At 35.9% G+C, this 21,532-nt stretch overlaps 1 protein-coding gene across 6 annotated transcripts in view; it reads left to right on the forward strand.

The window, feature by feature from the left end:
- NRXN1 (neurexin 1) overlaps positions 1–21,532 on the forward strand; it is a gene marked incomplete at its 5' end in the record, with an annotated part of 479,408 nt that overhangs the window by 54,112 nt on the left and 403,764 nt on the right. For all 6 annotated transcript variants that reach the window (XM_083857909.1, XM_083857912.1, XM_083857914.1 and 3 more), the window contains one exon: positions 20,699–21,137. In XM_083857909.1, coding sequence (XP_083714035.1) covers positions 20,699–21,137 — 439 coding nt within the window. The remainder of the gene's footprint in view (positions 1–20,698; positions 21,138–21,532) is intronic.

Raw genomic sequence — 21,532 nt, forward strand, 5'->3', positions numbered from 1 at the left:
ATTGATCCTGCTTATAAAGCACAAAATCATATGTGTGTCTGATATCTGTAATGGGTAGAGATACATCATTCCAAATGGATGAAAAAGAGTGATCCATTCATAGTGGATAGAGCTACATCATTCCAAATGGATGAAGAAGAGATCTCTCAAGACTAGGTAGATATTCTATAACAATCAGTTGTTCACTTTCCACCATGTTGGTGTATTGAGGATGGAACTGCTCCAAATCTATTTGTTAATTGCTGTTTTACTTTTTCTCTCTAGCCATTTGTTGTAATGGATTGTGGTTGCTTTTTCAACACCAATGAGAAACATTTGCAACAGAACTTTGTTCTTTTCTGTATAAGGACTATTTTTTTGTAATTTCACAGATATATGTAATATAGTGAAAAAGCAAGTGCAGAAATCCAGATTTGGCTACAGATTGGAAAGCTGCTTGTCCCATTTTAATTTGTTGTTCAGCACTTTCTTTCACAGGAGTATGATACTATAAAATGGAATGTTTCTATGTCTGTTAGTGCATGTACCATGGCTTTCATTTTAAATGTGAAATAGGTTCCTGAATATAGTTTATCACCCATGAAAAGCAAAAAAACCCCAAAACCTGACAACAAAAACTAAACCCCGAAACTGTTTTTAAGGAAGCAGTCTATCCATTTGGTCCTTTGGGATGCAGACCCTTGCAGCATTTGGTATACTTCAGCATCAATTAGTTTTCACTGTTTCCTGCTTTCATTGTGTCGAGTCACATGCAGGAACCTGGAAGACTTCAGAAAGTCTGAATTGAAGGAAGCTGGCTTTTCAAAGAGGGTTTCTGTTCAACTTTTTTAGAAAGCAGAACAGCTTTCACACTTGCACTGGTTGATTTACATTGCCACTGTGAGAATCCAGTATTAGGAGGAGTGAATCCTTGGCAACAAAATTTCATTGCTGGCTGGTAGACTGAGATTAACAAAGGATGGGCAGAGCTAATATGGATATATGCCCAGGAATTAATTGCCATCAATAAAAGTGGTAGCCTGATGTATCATTGATGTACCTCCTATTAGAATAAATTACATTATCTACATTATTTCTATAATGCACCACTTGATCTTAATTGGGGTTGGCCCTGACAGCACTCTAAAACTAGAGGTGCTTCCATTGATTTCCACAGCACAAAACCAAATCTGCCTTCAACAAATCACACTCAAAGATCATCTCAATAATTAAGAACGGGGAGCATTTTCTCCTTTTAGGTAAATAAACAAGGTGCTCATGTTTAAGGAGACATTGTGGTCATGAGGAATCTGGAAGATACTTATCTGAATACTGTTCTTGAAATTTCCACATATAAGTGTCAAGCTGGTTTGCAAGGCTTATGAAGCCTTTGTGTGCCTTTGCAGAATGTTGGATGGAGCCCATTTCCTGACCTGTGGGTTCATAACACTTGATTCTCTACAGCTTCTTCTTTCCTGATACCTACAATGCATCATATGCAAGGATAATTCCAGGTTGAAAAATGCAAAATCCTTGGATGGCTGAAGCCACATATCTTATGAAGCTGTGGATTATCTTGTTACTGGCAGAAAAATGCACAGGACTTGAGTAGGCGACAGTAATTTATTCAGCTAACACTGTGCAAGTCCATTGACTTCTGTAGCTACATTGACCCCTTTATATCCGTATAAAAATGAAGCAGAATCTTGACACTCATAGTCGTGAAGATTGTCCCTATTCTGTAATCTCCTATTAATCGGAACTGTCACAGTTTTCAAGGAACGCTGATAATCTAACGTGGCTTCCTGTATAAAATAGGTCATTGGGTTTAGCTGAACTAATTTTTATCAAATACCATAGCCATTGTACTGTTTTCACTGTCCCACATTTTATTTATATATATATATATATATATAATCTACCACATTTCACAGGAAATGTTTCTTGTAGTGAAATGGTCTCCCTGTTGTAAATGCGTCTTCATACCAGAATTGATCTATTTTCGTTTTATTTTCCTTTGTATTTGGGTCCTGTGTTGCCCACTTTATTTCCCTGCTCCATATAGGTACTTTTGTACTGTGACAGTTTTCCGCCTCATTGTTAACTCAATCGTTTTGAATCCTTTGTATTTTTTCTGTGGACTATATTTTCCAGTCTTGTGGTCACTCTTGCTGATCTTCTTTGTACTTTCTCTAACTTTTCTCATCCTCCATTGTCATGATTTTTTTTTTTTCAGTTTAATATCCTTCTTCTGTGGAGATTCCACTAATAAATGTTAATGTTTAGCTAATAATCCACCAGGAGCATGCAAGATTTTTCCAGAGGTATTTAGACTATCCAAGTTTCTTTTAAATTAGAAGCCTTCAATTTCTATTCAGAATACATCTGTTTTTCCTGAAGAGTGACCTGATAAATGCTAATATAAAAAGTGACCTGATAAATGCTAATATAAAAACAAGTAGAATTTGGGTACATTATGCAGATTTTAACTACTAGCTTTTAAGTGTGAACATTCAAAGTTCTGCTGTTTCATCTTCATTTTTTTCCTCCACATCTCCTAGGTCAATTAATACACAGATTTTCGCCTAATTTTCTGTGATTTCCAGGCTGATGTAATTGCCACTAACTTCTGCTGACCTTAGTAGGAGCTATATCAAGACATTACTGTGGAAAATCTTACAGACTGGTGCTTTGAAAGAAAATCTCAGACTCAAAAAATCTCATCATCTTTAGTCTATCAATGATCAGACTGTACTGAATGGCATATTTATTTACAATGATTTCATGGCACTTAAATATCATTTGGGCAAAGCAAAGTAACTAAAGTAATATAAATTAATATTATGAAAATATATGAGAACATGTGTTACTTGCTTCCTGAAATCAGATCCTGTGGGGTTTGTCGTGTGATGTTTAAAGTAGCCAAGAAATACAGTAAAGGAAATGTTGCTTAAACCAGATAACTTGACCTATACATTCACTGTCCCAGTAAAAGTGAGAAAAAGATCCATGAAACATCTGTGCTGTACATATGGAAAATGTCCAGAAAGAGCAAGTGAGTTTCCTATGAAAGCGTATGTGGAATCCATTAGTGGGTTCAGGTGAACTTAATGAGCTAATTTTTTTAATAGACATCAGTATAGATTACTGTAACATAATTTATATAGGAGAAACGGAAATGGAACAAGTAAATGAGTTGCCATAATATTTGAAAACACTTACCGTGCTAGGAAACTGCTGAATAATTTTCCTGTGAAGAAATATAAACAAAGCAAAACAAACATTAGGCTTATTTCAAGTGGTACTGAAGAAATTCTGTCTCTTCTGAAAATACTCCATGTAAAAGGATACTCATGGGAGATTTTTAACTACCTGCATCTCTGTTGAGTAGCACTTTCAGCAAATTAGCAAGGAAATTCATAAATTACAGAGTAGTCAGACTTGCTGAATGGAAAGTAGGGGATCCCAAAGAGACATCCTGAGTCCATTTCTTGCTGACATGAAAGCGAATGAAAATGGGGAGAATTGGAGGAGTATATCATTAGTGACCAAAAAGGGAGTTCATGTCAGAAAGGAATGCAATTTACTGATTAATTTAAGGCTATAATTTCAGGAGGAACAGAAAATAACCACAGGGAATAAAGAAGAATGAAAAAGAAGTTTCAAAATCCAGGAGCATCAGTGTATTTTGCTAGAATGATTAAGAACACACTGTTTTTCTTCAGGTTTACAAAAGTTTGATTTAGAAATAAATGAACTTTTGGAATTCTTCAGTTTTGCTGAAAAGATGTTATATGAAAGGCCAATATTTATAGCAGCTTTAATGGGGAAGATGAAATTGAGAATTAGGCCATGTGTCAAGAATTGTAAGTCTCCAAAACTCACTATGGTTATAAGTACTTGGAAGGTGAACTCAAACATGACAGTTATGAATGGGGGAGGAACACAAATAGGAATTCTTCAGAACATTCTTACAGGGATGATTATCAAAAGCTTCAGAAGTTTTTATAAAGAAACATTAATCTGAATGAAGGGGATAGGGATATCCTGGTGTACTGTGCCTGGTTCTAGTCTGTGAAATTTAAAAAATATGGAGAGGATCCCAAGAAGTGTGACAAAGAGCACAGCAGAGGAGCTGCATGATTTACCCCAAGAGGAAAGACTAAAGTAGTGTAAGGTCTTTTCTCTCTGGTAAAGAGAAGACTCAGGGGAACCTCATCCCAGCATTACAGTACTTAAGGGGAAGCTACAAACAGAACAGAGGCTCTTTCTTCACAGAGACCGACATGGAGAAAACAAGGAGAAATGGGTGCACATTGTACAGAAACATTTTATATCGATACAAGCAATAAACTTGGTAAAATGAGATCAGTCACTGGAATAACCTCCCCAGGAATGTTGTGGAGTCTCCACTGCTGGTAGTTTTCATGATGGCATTGGACAGTGTGATAGGTAATCTTGAGCTCCCTCTCCCATAAAAGGCTACACCAGCTAATCTGAGGGTCCCTAAAGACATTTAAATTTGTCAAGTAACTGTATCATTATAGACCATGGTCTCTGATATGTGAAAAGCAGGATGTTTGGCAGAGTTTGGGCATCTAATGCAGTTAAGAGGCACTAGAGAAGAAAGAAGAGACAGGAAAACAAAGATAATTTTCCTTTCCTAAAGTGGTGGTTCTGAAGCATTTAAAACATGAATGGGAAGATTTACCATCCAAGGTATTTTGATTATATATATATATATATTTTTTTTAATACAGTGTGTTTATTAATAATCATCTGTAGTTAGGGACAGGTATCCAAAAGGATTATTATGTAAGGATTGAGATTTCTTTCCCCTGTAAAATACCTTGTTGCTTACATTCCTTAATTGGAATATTTGGATCCATAAATCTTTTTTTGGTAATGTAACAGCAGTGAACATTTGCTCACAGAATACTGTGCGATGGAGAAAGGAGTTTTCTGGGCTGTTTTTGTCCAGCAACAGCAAATATTAATTTCTCTGACAGTTATTTGGAATGTGTAAAGTAATACAGCACTCCAAGGAAGACCAACAGCATTCAGGCGCAGAAATTGATATGCTGAGGGAAAAGGTCTGGTTTTTTCCTGAACAATAACTATAAATATTTGAAGAGTGTAAATGCTAAAGCACAGAAGCACAAGGGGAATAATGTGATGGGATTGCTAAAGTGAAAATTTGGATTGGATGAATATTAGGAAAAAATGATTGACAGTGAGAATAGATTATGTAGTAGAGCACTTTCCCAAAGGTATTGGTAAAAGCCCTGTATCAGTCTTTTCTGAGATACTTCAGAGTAGATTGAATAAAGAAGCAAAAGCTATTCTGCAGGGAAGCATGCTGTTCTTGGAGAGCTGTGCTAGAGGACTTAATAGATTTCCTACAAGTTGTTTCTGTGAGTCGTTTCGAGATGTGTTACAGATTTTTTTCTCATTGAAAGTAGTTCTATAACGTTTCCCACTCACTCTACTCAGTAGATCATAGTGAGTTTGTGTTCATCACAGACTTAGTAAATCAATATCCCATAACAGTATTTTATATACATTATTCATTACACTTTCATGAAATAAAATGTTTTAAAGAGGAGGAAGGAATCAGGAAGTGTGAAAAATGTAGGATGTTTGTGTTCTGGCACAGAGAGTGTGTGAGGAGGGAGTTCTGGAAGCTTACAGACCCAGTGATGTGATTTCACTGTGACCAGAGTTTCATCCTTTATTCCTAGTATTTTTCTTCTTCCATTTCTAAAAACTGTAAGTTTTCTGGGTACTAATTTTTTCTTAAAAGTATATGGATTGGAAGGATACGAAGAAAATGATCACAGAAGGTGTTAGGAGTATACTTCCTTTACAGACATGACCTTCAGAAAGAGCACTTTGTTTCCCCAATGTGACAATATTTCTTTAAGGACTTGTGAATGCTTTACATAGGCACAAACTGGATGGAATTATTGGAGACTGGAATTATTGGGGAGTGCAGAGGCCCAGAGAAGTGGGTCATCACAGGGACTTTTCCTGAATTTCAGTTATTAATTCCTCTTTAATGCATGCAATGTCCTGAATATTTACCCTTTGAAACACCAGTGGGAAGGACACTCATTTGATACGGAACAGCCCTCAGTGTTCACAAACTCTCGATGTCAGTCTCCTGCTGTGGAGGCTGGAAGTGATGTGTATTGTTATCAATTTCATATTATTCCTTTCCACTTTCAAGAAGTATCTAATAGGAAGAAATTAAAAGTACTTATGAGCTTTTGGTCCCTTGATGTGGACTTGAGCTACATCACTGGTCAGTCAGATTGTGCCTATTTTTTCCGTGTCCTTTTCCTCACTCTTTTTACTTTGCCCATGCCAGACTTGGAAATAACTGAGCTTCCTGAGCCTCTAGATGGGATGCTTAAAATAATTACCATAAGGAACAACATGTTCCTTTTCATTAATGCCATTCTTATGGAGAGTGCTTTTTTTGTGCTCCAAAGATGGAAAAAGAAATTTTTGTCTTCCTGCCTTCTTGTTCCGTTTGCCCAGTGTGCATATGTTTTTCAGATGATACAAGGTGCAGGTCAGCTACTGTTTTGTTCATAAATATTCATACCTATAGAGATAGGGGGGAAAAATAAGTGACAGGTTAGCATAAATTAAATATTCAGCACAACTCAGCAACATCGGGATTAAAATTGAAATATGCAAGATATAGGAAAAGCTGTTCCAAGAAAATGTTTGAAAAGAAAATACTTCTCTGTATTTCATCTGTCACTATATTTGGGGGGAAAAGCCAGAATATTTTGCTCTGTGTGAGATAAGGCAAATTAAAAAGATTGCAAAATGCAGCCTGGATTTCAAGAGCCAGCCAATAAACTGACAAAAGTATCTGCAACCTGGCAGGAAGATTTTGATGAGTCTTGTTCCTCCAGAATCATACAACAGAAATTCTCAAAATGTCATTTTCCTGGACATTGTAAAGGTGCAAACCTTGTTTAAGAATGATGTGTAGATGTTTGTTGCCCATATTCTCCATGTCCTCAGTGAAGAGTCTCTTTCTCTTACTGAAAATACTAATCTTTTAAAGGTCATTTAATCCAAAAGCATAGAAAATAAGTGGGCTATTTTCCTGTGATTTCTTACACATTAACTAAGGATGCATTATATTAGCAACAGCAATTTGATTGATGTATTATATAACACATAAGGTCTTAAACTTCTGTGAGAACATAATACTGTAGCGCATCATCAGAGTCCAGAATTGGCTGGTAAAATTGACAAGCATGAACACCTAGACATCAGCTTCCTGGTCCTTCCAACCTTTGCTCACAAGATATACTCATTTGCCACAGCTGTTACGATGCTTGGTTCTGTTGGAGAAACATCTGGCAAATCCGTCAGGAGTTGGCAGATTTGTTCTGTGCTTTTTCAGATGAGGCTCTGCTTTTAGGGACACTCACAAACGCAATTGAGTACGAGGAAATGGCATGAAACTGAGTCAGGGGAGTTTTAGGTTGGGTATTAAGAAAAGGTTTTTCACTCAGAGGCTGGTTGGGCACTGGAACAGGCTCCCCAGGGCAGTGATCACAGCACCAAATGACAGTTCTAGGAGTGTTTGGACAACGCTCTCAGGCACTTGGTGTGACTTTTGGGATGTTCTGCGCAAGGCCAGGAAATGGACTCAATGGTCCTGATGGGCCCCTTCCAACTTCCCATATTCTGTGATAAGACTCCTGTCTTATTATATCCTTAAAATGATCTAAGAAATTAGATAATTTGATTCTGTTTGTTCTGTTAGTTTTGAGATGTTGTGTTAGTATAAAATCTATACTGTTGCAGAGGGAAACGACCCCACGAAACAAATGTTCTCCTTTCCAAGACACATTTCCAAGGAATTTCATATGTGTAAAATCTACTGAGGATTGAGATGCTTCTTTGCCATTTAGATTGTGCATATTTTCCAAGTTTTAGCTGGGCAGCTTAAAAGCAATAATGAGACAAGAATTATTTCTTTACTTCCAGATAGCAAAGATTAAATATATGCTTTAAAATATTTTAATGAACTAGATTTGTAGAAATATAAAAATCCGTATGTGCTTTTTGGGCCAATCCCAGTATCATCTAATTGTGAAACTAAAAATACAGTTATTTAACTTTTTTACAATTGTTTCAATATGTTTAGCTGAAAGCTAGGTTTTTATTTCCACCAATTTTTCCTAAAACATATTTAGCATACATTTAATAAGCATCCAAATGGTTTGAAAAACACCTAAACCAGTTACTAAGTCAATTACCTAAATATTTTAGTGTTCTAATGTGCTCAAAAGAGCATATTCTTTCATTCAAAAGTCTATAGTTATTCAAAAGTCCACCAGTTTTTCAGGTATTTGCAATTTGAGATATGCATCCAGTTTTAAAAAAGTGCTTATTTTGATATTCAACTGAGAACTGTAGCTTTTACAATTTTTAAAAAATTATTATTTCTTTAATTACATGTACAGCTCAGATATCTTGGAACTTGCAAATTATGAGGTTATTCCTAGGATGAGAACTATAAAATAAATTGAAAATTCAGTGAGGTGACTTATGTGGTTAAAAGCCTAAGGGTTTTGGTTCAGCTGCGAATGTGCAAACAAAATTCCCAGTACATCTGACAACTTAAAATTTTGCAGAAATTCTTGTTTTGTATCTGTGTTTGGGGGTTCCATTGTTATCAATTTCAAGAACAGATATGCTGATATAATTAATCTGATGAGAAAACCTATAATGAGTGTTATTTTAGCTAAATAAATATAACAGAGATGAGCAGGACAACTTTTTTCTTTCTTTCTTTTTTTTTTTTTTCCTCTCTGACCAAAGATATAAATGAAAAAAGCACGGTACATTAGATGTTTTGTAAATTGGTCCCAGTTTAGGGGTAACATATGATGCAATTCATTGTTGATTCATCTCAATAGAGGTGAAAAAGGTAGTGTTTTACTTCATAACTGAATTGGAGTTTGCAAATGCCAAACTTAAGTAATGGATAAGAGCAGATACTCCAAGTAAAAATAAATCAGCCTAATCAGTATGCCAACCTTTCTTTTTGTACAGGCTCAGAGGAAGTTGTTGGAAAGCATAAGATTTGTCAAGTTTGTCATTTCTGTGAGACAGATTTAGAAATAATGTGAATTACAGCAAAGACCATGCCTCAAGACTGCTGTATCTGTTAAGTCAGATTATTAATATCAAAAGGTGTTAGGAATTTAAGTTACTCAACTTCTGGTTTGAAAGTGTACTGCCATACTCAGCTAGGGACCAGGTTTCACATGATCAAATTATTAATATTACAATTTCTGAGAGCAACCTGCCTCCTGTCATCCTCTTGGTATTTTCCATCTTCGTGAAGCTCCTGTTTGAAAGCCAAACACTTTCAGACTCAATGGTAGCATGGGTCTGACTCTGCTCCAAGCAGGCAGAGTGAGCCCTCCTCGTTTCTGCTGACATCACACAGATTCATGTAGCAGGATTTAGTCACATGCCTTGGTATGTATTAGGATTAATGCCTTATATAAGTATTTTCTCACAGAATTTTTATTTGTGCTTCCTGAGTATTGTATCCAAATCCATTTTTCAGTCAGAATTAAACTATTCATTTCTTTTCTTTTGAAAGGTAAATGCTTTTTTCTTTGTGGGTACAATAGTCATGAGGCCACGCTGCATAGAGTTTTGCCTTCTGATCTACTCCTGAATTAAAGTTTTATTAGATGTCATCAACTTCTTGCTAAATAATCCTGAATTAGCCTTTAAATAGGAGGCTTTCTCACAATATTTAAACACTACAAATCACTTCAGCAAGACTAAGGCCCCACTACAGAGAGCAGAATCTTGAAAGTAATTTTGTCCAACTTTTTCAAAGAAAAGGAATGCTACTCTTTGCATAAGCTTGTATTGTTTTGTGAAATGAAGTTGTACTGAGATAAACACAATCAATAGTTACTACCATAGATATGGCTACCTTATTTCTTTAGGTTTCATGCATAGCTTTATCTTTTGTTTTGGTTTTTTTTATTTATGTATAATTCAGCACATGCCATGTACAGTCCCAAGAAAGTATTTTAGGGAAAATAGAAAACAATTTTCCTTGATACTTTTGTCCAGGGAAAAGCCTGTTTTCCTCCCACTTTTCTGAAGTAGTATTTGAGAATATTTAAAAATATGTTTTATATTTAAATATTTAAAGTAGCTTCAAGTTGAAGTGTTTATTTGAAAAAAAAAAAAAAAAAAAAAAAAGAATCCAAAAACCCAACAGTGAAAACAAATGTCAGAACAACCCAACAGTGAAAACAAATGTCATTGCTAAGACATTCAATTGATGTACCCAAAGACATAGGGAAGTGATAAACACTTAATTGCACTGTCTACCATTTACTCAGACTTAGTTCTCTTCATAGCTATTTAAAACCACCCAGAATGCTGTGAGGAGTGTTTATTTTGACAGACACATTTACATAATCAAAAATATTTTGCAGAATAATATACTTTTAAAAGTTTAAAGTTGTGTTAAATTGCAATAAGCTGCAATAACTTGTGTAAAGGTACTTGTTGGCAGTTCATTTTGAATGGCAAGTTGCTCTTCTTAAATGTTCTTAGATGAACACTGTTTTAGTATTATATGGGGTTTTTTTCTGATTATCTCTCAGAAGAATTGATTTGGCTTGAGGCTGAGGATCTCTTGCTCAATACCAAACCAAAGGTAAATTGTATTGTCTGACATTCTATTAACATTAAACTGTCCTCAAAGGACAACCTCAGGCTTGGAGGTCATCAAGCAGAATCAGACCCTTTAAACACAATATTTAAATGTGCTCTGTTGTATTCTCTCACTGCAGTGAGATGGCATGTCTGGAAAATCAAGTAACACATCCCTCTTCCTTATAATTACAGCGGTAATTATTTTTAATTAGTTCAACCAGTCTATTTTGGAGGACAGCTATAACCTCAATAAAATTTATTAACATAAAGCTGACCCGTAGGTAGACTGTGGTTAGAGATGCCTTTAAATAGAAAAGCAATGCCTTAAAAATATCCCATTGATTAATTATTTTCTTGAAAATTTCTATATGCTTTTAGCCACATTGTGGACTATACAGATCAGTTTTTTGATGATGGAAGAACCCTGCTTTTTCCTCTTACTTTTTTGCATGAGTGCTGTTTCTTTGTTTGCAATTTCAGAAAATACAGGCTGTTTAAAAAGGAAAGTGAGCACACAACCGAGTGCAAAGGAATGCAGTGGTAGCAGCCTCCAGCTGTACCTTTCTATTGTTGAACACTTGGGAGGGAAAAGCTGCTCCTGAGTAACGTGGTTGTTTGGTACCTTTGTGTTGCAATTACAGTAATAACCTTGAATGCAAAAGTACCACAGAAAACTTATCTTTCAATTGTCGTAGGTATCTGAGAAGGCAAAGATTGTGTCAAAACACTGATGTGGAGAGTTGCTCATGTTGCAGTACTGGAAAGCCAAAAGGATACTTTAGAAGCATTATAAGGATTCAAAAGAGAAATTTCACACGAAGGTCAGGAAGGATCTTCCTGGATGTCTTCCAGGAATGTGCTCGGTATAGTTAATGGGTGGGAATTTGATTTTCATTTTTATTTTTAAACTATTTAGCCTATCTTGGTAGATCAGAATTTAGCCGACGACTGCATAAATTACTGCTAAATTAATATCACACAAAATCAGAGAGCTGTTAGGCTAAGGAGGGAAGAACTGTGCTGGCTCTCAGAATGCAAAGTTCCTACAGCTTGTCAACCAGTAGCCAACTTCACTCAGCCAATAGTCAGCCAACAGAGCTGAGAGGGAATGAGGTTTCTAAATGGAGGCTGGCCAAAATTTCATAAAAGAGGGCCATTTTCCCTTCAGTGGAACAGAAGGTTCTTTCAAACCAGACACTGGGAAATGGAGATGAGTCCAAACCAGAGAGCAGCTAAAAACACCCAGAGCAAGAGCCAGCTATTCAGCTAAAGGCTGGAGTAACCTATACAGGTGAGAGAGAAGAGGAAGAAAAGGACAGTTGGGTGTTTATTATTCAGGAGAAACAATAAGTTAAGTTATAAGTTGGCAGCCACTAAAAAACTTATGGGAGAGGGTGAAGGAAGGAAGGAAATCTAATGAGGGGTGGAATAAACCTCCCTCATTTCACCAAAGGATATGTAGAATTGGCATCCTGCATTTAATTTGATGCCTACAGTCCTTTTCCTATGTTTTCAATCATGTTTAATATGTATGGAAAAACACGTTTGCTCAGATATTTCAGGTATTCAGGGTTTGGTGTGATGGTAACTGAATATTTTTAACAAGTTTCTGTTAGTTTGTGTTCAGATCCCTGACCTCCTCCTCTTGGATTGTGTTGAGCTCATTTTAGCTTTTCCTTTTCATTTGAGATTCATTATTTTTGCTCTTTTTGTGGCAATTTCTATTTTTAACTCATATGACTCCTATTCTAATGAAAGGTAACTCAGATTTTAAGTACATCTATCATGTTGCCATCAAATGCACTTGAGTTGAGATGTTCCTTAGAACATTAATTTTTGCATATATATTACCTTTTCCTTTTTTTCGTTATTTGCTGCTGTATTTTCTGACCTTGAATTTAAAGCTTTAAGTGCTAAAGATAGGGAAATTCTAGCATATAATGAATATTATTCTAAAGAAATAATCCTTGAACCCTACAAATAGTAATGATTGTGTTCTGCTTTACAATCCCTCTTTCTTGTAGTCCATAAAGTGTTATTTCCTTGATCTTCTGTAAGACTGGTTAATGGAGAAAGAGGAAAACCAGCACATTTCTGACTTTCCTGCAGAATTAATCTTTGGGAACTCTTACTGCACTGTGAAAGAAAAAAAGGAAAAAGCTGAAATCCAGCATGACAATTGAGTCTCCTGTAGCCCTTTCCTTTCCCAAACAGTCACTGGAGGTAGCATATAATTTGTTTTCTTTCTTAGACTTTATACAATATATTAATGCAAAGCTGCTTTTGCCTTAAATAATACATTTTGTTTTCCTTTTGGTGTTTCCTGTTTCTCTTGTTTTTGTTTCATGACTTATGTCTTGGTAAAGGCTTTCTCTTTTCTAGGGAGCCAATAGAGCTTTTGTGGAACTTAGCTTGTCCCTAAACTCTGCACTTCAGCTGTTGCCAAGAAATTTCTATGAGCCCTTGCCATGGGAAGTTAAAAAAAAAAAAAAAAAAAAAAAAAAAAAGGAAAAAAGACAAGAAAAGGAAACTTGAAGCCATTTCTTAAAGACAGAAAGCAGAGCAACTAGCAACCACAGTCAGAAACATTTAGCAGTCTGGCAGCAGACAGCAGGACATACAAAGAATAGCAAAATAGTCTATTGAAGGGGGGAAAAAAGATCTTCAAAAGGCTTGTGTCCACAGCAGGGTGAAAAACATAACAATCCTATTATCAGCATTGTTAGGAAAAAAACATGTTGATTTTCTTTTTTTCCTGAGTTCTGCCAATATATCATGTTAAACGATATTCCAGTAACTCAGAACATAAAAAGGCATTTTCTGGCATCCCCTTAAAATGTCTCTATTCAGGCAGTCAAACTAGGAGAGAAAAGAAACAAACAGTTCTGGGATCCACATTCAAAACTCCAGCAGAAAAGACTTGTTGGCCTAGAAGATGAGCTGTCATGACTGTATTAATTCTGCAAATAGAGTGACATGCACTAAACTGAGGTGACTTTCCCCTTACTGTGCAGGGAATCTAAATTCACGCTCACAATATACCTATAACTTTGTTTCTGTCAGTACTGGTTTTGTTTCTGTATATAGCTATATATCTATATATCTGTTTCTGTATATGTCTATTAACAACTTTTTATTGCCGTGGAATAATTAATTTGTACCAAATTATAGGGATTCTTTTGGTTCTTTTGTGTTTTTCTGGTTTGGTTTGATTTCCCTCCCCCCCCCCCCCCCCATTCTTTTTCCATCATTTTTTGGGGCAGGAGAGTGATGATTTTCAAGCTACAGTAGAAGTACAGGTGTGCTATTAAAATCATAGTCAAATTCCCTCTGGTGATGGTAATTTTAGCCTTTTTTTTTTTTTTTGGTACCCATTTTCCTTTTTAGGATTTGCAGGGATATGATAATTAGCAGTTTAAATAGAGCATAAATTTTTGTGCATTAAGTATGCCTGCTTTGTATAAACAGAAATTTTCCAAATGCCTGATGTGCAATGTATCCTCTTATTTTAAGGAAGGGGAGTGCAGAAAAGATCCATGTTGCTTAGTTACAGAAACAACAAACATCACAAATTTGTTGTCTGTAGTTTGCCATATAGTGTGGCATTAAAGCACTTGCCAAGTGCATTATCAGGGCATAGGATGCTATGTTTTTGTGCTCACCCTGAGATGTGGATTGTTCAGGTTTTATTGTGTGCAACTTTAGAACAGATTTGGGTGCATTTTGTTTTCTTATCTGAATGATCGGTGAACTCCACACTGTAGCTGCAGACTAAAAAAGTCAGAACAATATCATATCTGTTTTCCTTTAAAAGAAAATGGGGGATTGACACCCACCCTAGAAGAAGAAATGTGTGTGTAAAAGTGTCTGATTTTGGATGAAGCCTCACTAGATTTTGTGCTGGTAAACTTCAGTCTTCAAGCAAGTTTCTGCCCTGTGAGGAGATGGTGCATCTGATTTACGAAGAAGCAAGGAGAAATTAAGTTCTCTCTGAGGCATTTAGGTGCCAGTTAAACCCAAATCCCTGGATTACTGGTCCTGACCCCCTAACACGAGACTCATTATAATGGTTTTCTTCTTTCTACCTTAGGCCAAAATAGTCTGTGGAGAGGTGGAGAGGAGGTCTGATTTAAAAAGTCTACTTGTTATGTATAAAGCTATAAACAGCACAACAAACAGAACAAAACACATAATCATACTGTATGAATAATATGTCTGCCTTGCAAAAGCCCAATTAATATTTTGCAAAAGTTTGAGTGTGATCTGTTTGCACTCCACAGTTTTGGATGCTCAGATTGGACTGGGAGAAGAAACAGTGGAATGTGGAACTCACAGATATATATACTCCAATGAATTTGTTGCCCTGTAATGCTTTTTTTGTTATTATTTTGTTTGTTTGTTTGTTACTTAGATCAGTTAAGTCAAAGGTTTTTTTGAGCTGAATCTTGCAAAGCAGTTTCCCAGACCATATTAATTGATCTAAAATAATGCAACAAAATGCACATGGTATTGTTTTCTCCAGGTGTTAATGTATCCATACCACGGAACCCTATCTTGTTGTCTTTAGGCTTACCTCCCATTTAGTAAGACTCTAGAGATACCTGGATTTTATTTTGGTGCTCAATGACCCCCTTTCTAAATGTCCCACGCTACCATCCCCACCACATTTGCACAAATGTTGACCTCTGGATCATGAAAACTATTTCACTTGAGGAAGAATAAGTTAGTCACTTGGAACATTCAATATACTCCTTAAACTCTTCTCTATGTTCAGAAAACAAAGCTGGTTTATGATGTAGAGACTTGAATAGCTGTTGTCATTCATGTTGTGTGGTTTCACATTGGGCTCAAAAGTGCACCCCATTGTAAACATTTGAACTTGGGCTCCTTAATTTTTGTATAAATAGTCTGTAGTTTACTGTGTTCCTCAATATATTCATTTTGGAGCTTGAAAATGCATGGAGGCATATGAGCAAAATGACAAGCCTTCTGTGAGAAGCTGATGTTCCCAGATTAGTTCAAAACCATACAGCAAGTGCTGAAAAAATATGTGATATAACTGTTAGTGATCAGTTTTGCAGTTGGATTTCTGGGGAACGTGGTGCTGTGAGCACCAGGTAGTTCTCAATGAACATGGGAATTCTAGTGGCTGGTAAAGCAAGCTGAAAAAATTGCCCCTATTCTAAGTTCCATTGTTGGTTTCTGACAATCAGCAAATTCCCTCCTGCTGACACAACTTTTCAGGGAAACCCATATTTTGGCAGAACCTACCTGAGCCATTTTGGGTGATATTAATCTCCATTTCTGAGAATTAACTGTCATTGTAAGCCACAGGTGATACAGGTTTCACAGAAATACGAAAATATGAAAGTACTGTTTTATGGTAACAAAGATTTACATCATCCAATTTTTAACAGGTTTTAATATTGAGTTCATCCATTTATTCAAACTGTATTTGAATTGAATTTCAATAGGAAAATATTTTACCTCATCTCTCAGTTAAGTAAATAGCAAAGTTCTTTGGAGCAAGGTCATAGTGGTAGGCACTCTGAAATCCTGGATTCTCTGATTCTCAAGGAAATCTAGATTCTGCGAATCAGGTGATGTGATCCAGCTTCTTGAGGATCATCTTTGGTTTTAAGAATGTAAAGTAATTTGAAATAAATGCTTCGTAATATTTTAACAGATTTTTAATCACAGTGATTGAAAAGCTACTGCTGGCAGAGGTGGTCAGTATTTTGAAATATTTAAGGGTAATGACCTGTCTTCATTCATAATGTTTTTTGTAGAAAGGGCTTTACTTTGAATTGAAAATAGTGTTGTAATATGGATGCTTTCACACCTTTCATAGTTTTAAATCTCCTGGGATAGGGTCAGTTGAAGGAATGGATAGAGTTCTATTTATCTTTTTAATTTAAAAAAAAATTCTTGACCTTTAAATTTGCTAATTAAACAGTTACAGATTTACGATACATCCCTAGTATGAATTTCTTCTCTTTTCCTTCACTTTTTCTCAGGGTCATTCATAGATTTACACTTCTTTACACTTCTGGAGTTCATTGCATAATAATGCTCCAACTTGCCAAAAAACCTGTACATGATATATCTTTGAGAAGTTTGAATCAGTTTAGGTTGTGCTCCATGGTGACCACAGACCACAAAAAAAAAAAAAAAAAAAAAAAAAAAAAAAAAAAGTGTGCTGAGCTTATGGCAATAATTGCTGTCTCAAAGCTGGACTTATTTGTTAAGACAGATCCCTGTGATATTGCAAGTTACCCAGCATGTGGTTGGCCTAGATAGTAGCAAAGGAAGCCTCTGTCTTGATTGTAAAATGTTCTGCCCTGTCTCTCTTAAAAACTAAATTTATTCTTCACTTTGAATAGCTTGGTTGCAAATTATGTGGGGAATTGCTAACTGCTCCATTTTTCTTGGAAGTTTAGGTGACCTTTTGCAGTTTCTAAGAACAAGGTAATTATGTATTTTGAAGACTGAGGTCCTAAAACTTTATCTTAAGAGGAAAGAACAGAGTGAACACAAGACAAATCGTGATATAATTCCCTGAGGGCTGGCAGTTTCATGCGCAGAAAACTCAGATTGTTGCTGAGGTATGAAAGTGAGTGCAAGAGCAAGCTAAAATCCAGGGCCAACCCAATGGATGCCAGGAGAGTGACTGGTGGATTGTGTGGGAGTGAAGGGGAATGTGACTCCAATATTTCTCTGTTGCAAATTCCCTTGACTTGACTAATTGTGGATCTGTGTCCTTAAAGGAGGGAAAATGTACTGAGTTAATGTTATATGCTGTGTTCCTCAGAAGGAAATAGCAGATAATATAAGCCCTATTAAAAGTATGTTTGTCCTTATGTACCCAGCAGCAAAAGAAAAAAATTAAAAGGCAAAATAATGGATAAATCAGTAAGTTATTTGTACCCTAGAGGCTGTTGTTTCTGAAGCATGTACCTTCATGAGTTATAAAGCAGATATTATTCTCAGAATTATTCCTTACTGTTCAGTGGTTTTCCCAAAATTTAATGACAACTTATTCCTGTGAACATAATGCTTTTCTCCTTTTTGCTGTGCTTCACTGGTGGCTGAGTACATTTTTCATGGATAGGGAGAAGGGTAAGAATCTCAGCATAATACCAAGAAAGAGGCTCCCAAATGCAAGCTGTGCTCAGTTAATAGTTTACAGGTCTTTTCAATTATGGTTCATATATTCCTGTTTTATTACTAATTATCCATGATAATTCAGTTCAAAATTTTCCATTTAGTAAATGAACATAAGCACATTATAAAACTCAGAACATATGCATTCTAAAACATAGATATAGACTTTATTCAAGTTTCCCCAGCATGTATGTAGTAAAATGCAGTAGCTACGAAGTTTCAGTTGTGGAATATGGAAGCATAAAATTGTCATTTAAAATATTTAGGCATTCCAAGAATGTTTTAATATCGGTAGCAAAAAACTGACAATATATATCACTGTTACTAAAGTGTTCTGGCAACATTTCCCTCATACATTATATATTAAGTTATTTAAAGAGCTGGTGACAAGGTATTGAGAAAACCATTTCACTTTGCACTTTGTCCATTATGTTCTTGAACAATATTTATTAGAAATTATATTTCTGAGTTGGCAATGACTTCAGATCATAGTAAGCTGTTTTAGACTTGAGGAAAACCTAATTTTCTTTTAGTCTGCTGAGTTTTTTAACATAGCTATTAATTCCTAATTATAATATTCAGTCAACCAGTTTCATAAAGATTGGACAGTTTGATTTGTCCATAAACAATAAATTCTCTTTGTACATTTATTCACCTTGTCCTGGAACCTGCTCTTGTTCAGCAGTCAATTTAAGAAGATCTTCTCATGTTCTTTGTTGCTGTATTTACTTTCATCACCACCAGGCAGGATTTAGTTCTAATAAGAGACCATTTGTTCCCTTTTTATTTATTGCGTTCTCTGGCAGTGTTTAATGCTTTTCAGTCTAATCCAGAAAGGTTGCCCCTGTAAATTCTTCAAATGAAGAGGGAGCTATCCAAAATCCCTCTTGCCATAGAAAGTGGTCAATGCTTTGTGAGACCAGATATCTCTAAATAACCTCCCAGGCTCCTTCCCAGGCTTCTTCCTCTTCACTCTAAAGACAGAAAGCCACCCCAAAGGAAGGTCACTTGTGTGAGACCTTATTCTCCAATACTGTTCTAAACTCCTCTGCAGTGTCTGTGAAATCTCAGGTGTTGTGGTTGTATTTGATAAATGGAGATATGGAACCTTACTATCTAAATATTAAAATTTAGTCCAATTGTATTAGCTTCTGATGTCTCAATTGAAGAACACATTGTCTCTGCATTTCTGCTGTCAGCAAACCACAGTGAGGTTTATCTGTTGTCTTTGGAGACAGAGCTCTCATGGGAGCAACATTACTTGTACTCCATTCTGGAATAAAATGAAGAAATAGGCTTATTTTTTAACTTTTAGGATACATTTTATTATAGTAGAATAATTCTGACAAGTCTTATGATAAAATTTGCATTGTGGATAATGATATAATTGGAATGAACAAAATTCTTACTGAAAAATAATGTCACTCTATCAATCATTTCCTTTTCTTTTATCTTTAAACATCATTTTTCAGTAGCAACTATCACTTGTGGGGTATGGCATCTTAGACTGTGAAAGTGTTAGTGCTTTGATTCCTGACAGTAGCACATCTCTGCAGTTCATCTGCTGTGCTTTTGCCTTACTGGGTTTCAGAGTGGGCTTCACATGTGTTCAAACTAGATCTCAGGAAATTAATCCAGAAGCTGTATCCTAAGTATTCAGTAAACACTTTCTAACCCCCAATAGGGAGGTAAAGTCTAAACTAGTGGTGGGTCCCCTGAAGAGCTCCAAACTACACTGCATAGTTGGAACATTGGATCAGGGCCAGACCTAGCCCTGAATGGTGCAGATCTGTAGATGAAGAAGCCTCAGCACAAAGTGATTGGTTTTGCTGAGCTGTTGCGTTTTCTCCAAATTGCTTTTTAATGTAGGGCTTAACCTTAGAAACGGAGAAGAAAGTTTTAGCTTCTGTCTCTATGGTTTTGTATTCAGCCCTTCAGTGGTATTTTAGCTTGAGTGTGTAATTTATTGCACAATTAAAAGTATTGACAAAACACTTGTGCACGCCTTTGGTATTGGGGAGCTCATTTCAGCAGCTCTTGTATCATGGATAACTCAGAGCAATTTGAGAAAACACTAATAAACATTAGAACCCTGGAAATAGTTACATCATGACAAGCTTCTTGGACCGAGTTAAAATGTGATTTGAAGCAAGAATATTTGCTGCAGAAATCAACTGGATTTAAAACTAATATTGTCTTTAATTTTTATCAGAAAATTTTCAGTCAGGAAAAATACGTAAGTTGGGGTTTTTTTAATCAAATGGAACAGAATCACAGGTTTTCCTGGTTTTGCCTGTTTTGATCTGTTGATATTAGTTTGCCTATCTTATATAGCCTCATGAATTCCATGAATGTTACTACTCCTCAGCCCCAAGGACAAACTGAAAAGATGTTAAATTATGAAGTGTCTGTCCTTGGTATATTTTCTCTACATGAAAAGAAGATTTAAGACAGTGACAAAGGGTTTAGAGGAAGAAGAAATCTAATACTTCTTTATAATAGCAGAATGGCTATGCAGAGAAGGCTTTTAAGTAATCAAGGCCACACAAGCTAATTTGCAACTCATAGTATAAATTATGTGCAGATTCTTTCAGATTGTTAGAATTAACTCCAGGAGTATTTTTAGAGCAACTTTGTTTGGTTTAATGAAAACAATTATTAAATCATTAGTCAATGAAAATAGTTATTTCATCTTGTTTGTATGTAAATTATCATATTCATATATCATCACCATTATCCTTTAAATAATGTGCCTATTCAGGATTATGTCTGTTTGGTTAAAATTGTCAGGTTTCTCTGAGTAACTTCTCTGCTTTGCTTGCAGGTTGTGTATAAAAATAACGATGTCAGGTTGGAGCTGTCTCGACTTGCCAAGCAAGGGGATCCTAAAATGAAGATTCATGGGGTTGTAGCATTTAAATGTGAGAATGTTGCAACCTTAGATCCAATCACATTTGAAACACCAGAGTCTTTCATCTCTCTGCCAAAGTGGAATGCCAAGAAAACAGGCTCAATATCATTTGACTTTCGTACAACTGAGCCAAATGGCCTGATTCTTTTCAGTCATGGGAAACCAAGGCACCAAAAAGATGCCAAACATCCACAGATGGTGAAGGTTGATTTTTTTGCCATTGAAATGCTTGATGGCCACCTCTACCTACTGTTAGACATGGGATCAGGTACTATAAAAATAAAAGCCTTGCAGAAGAAGGTGAATGATGGTGAATGGTACCATGTGGATTTTCAGAGGGATGGGCGGTCGGGTAAGTTCCTTTTGTTTGCATTCAGAATGTTTTTTTCTGCTGTATCTGAGGATATACTGGGTACATATTGATGTTACCACAATTAGAGTTGGGCATCAACTGAAAAATAAGGAAAATATAAGTACTCATTACTTTCAGGTGCCAGAATACAATAATTTACTGCGTAAAGTATCTTATGTTAATATTATTGGATAATCAAGTACTTAATCTTGCAAGTAAGTGTGTTGTGTGATTGAAAAAACAACAGTAATCTCCCTCTGTGCTTGCTTACACCAAAGAGCTGAAGCAGCAAGTTTCAAGAATGAAAATAAAGCAAAAAAGGAATTACTGAAAATAATCTCCAACATGGGGAATAGCTGCCCCTCAGAAACAACGCAGATCTTCTAATCATGTCA

Source organism: Zosterops lateralis (genome assembly GCF_965231275.1).
Source record: "Zosterops lateralis genome assembly, chromosome: 3".
In the NCBI taxonomy this organism is placed as follows: Eukaryota; Metazoa; Chordata; class Aves; order Passeriformes; family Zosteropidae; genus Zosterops; species Zosterops lateralis.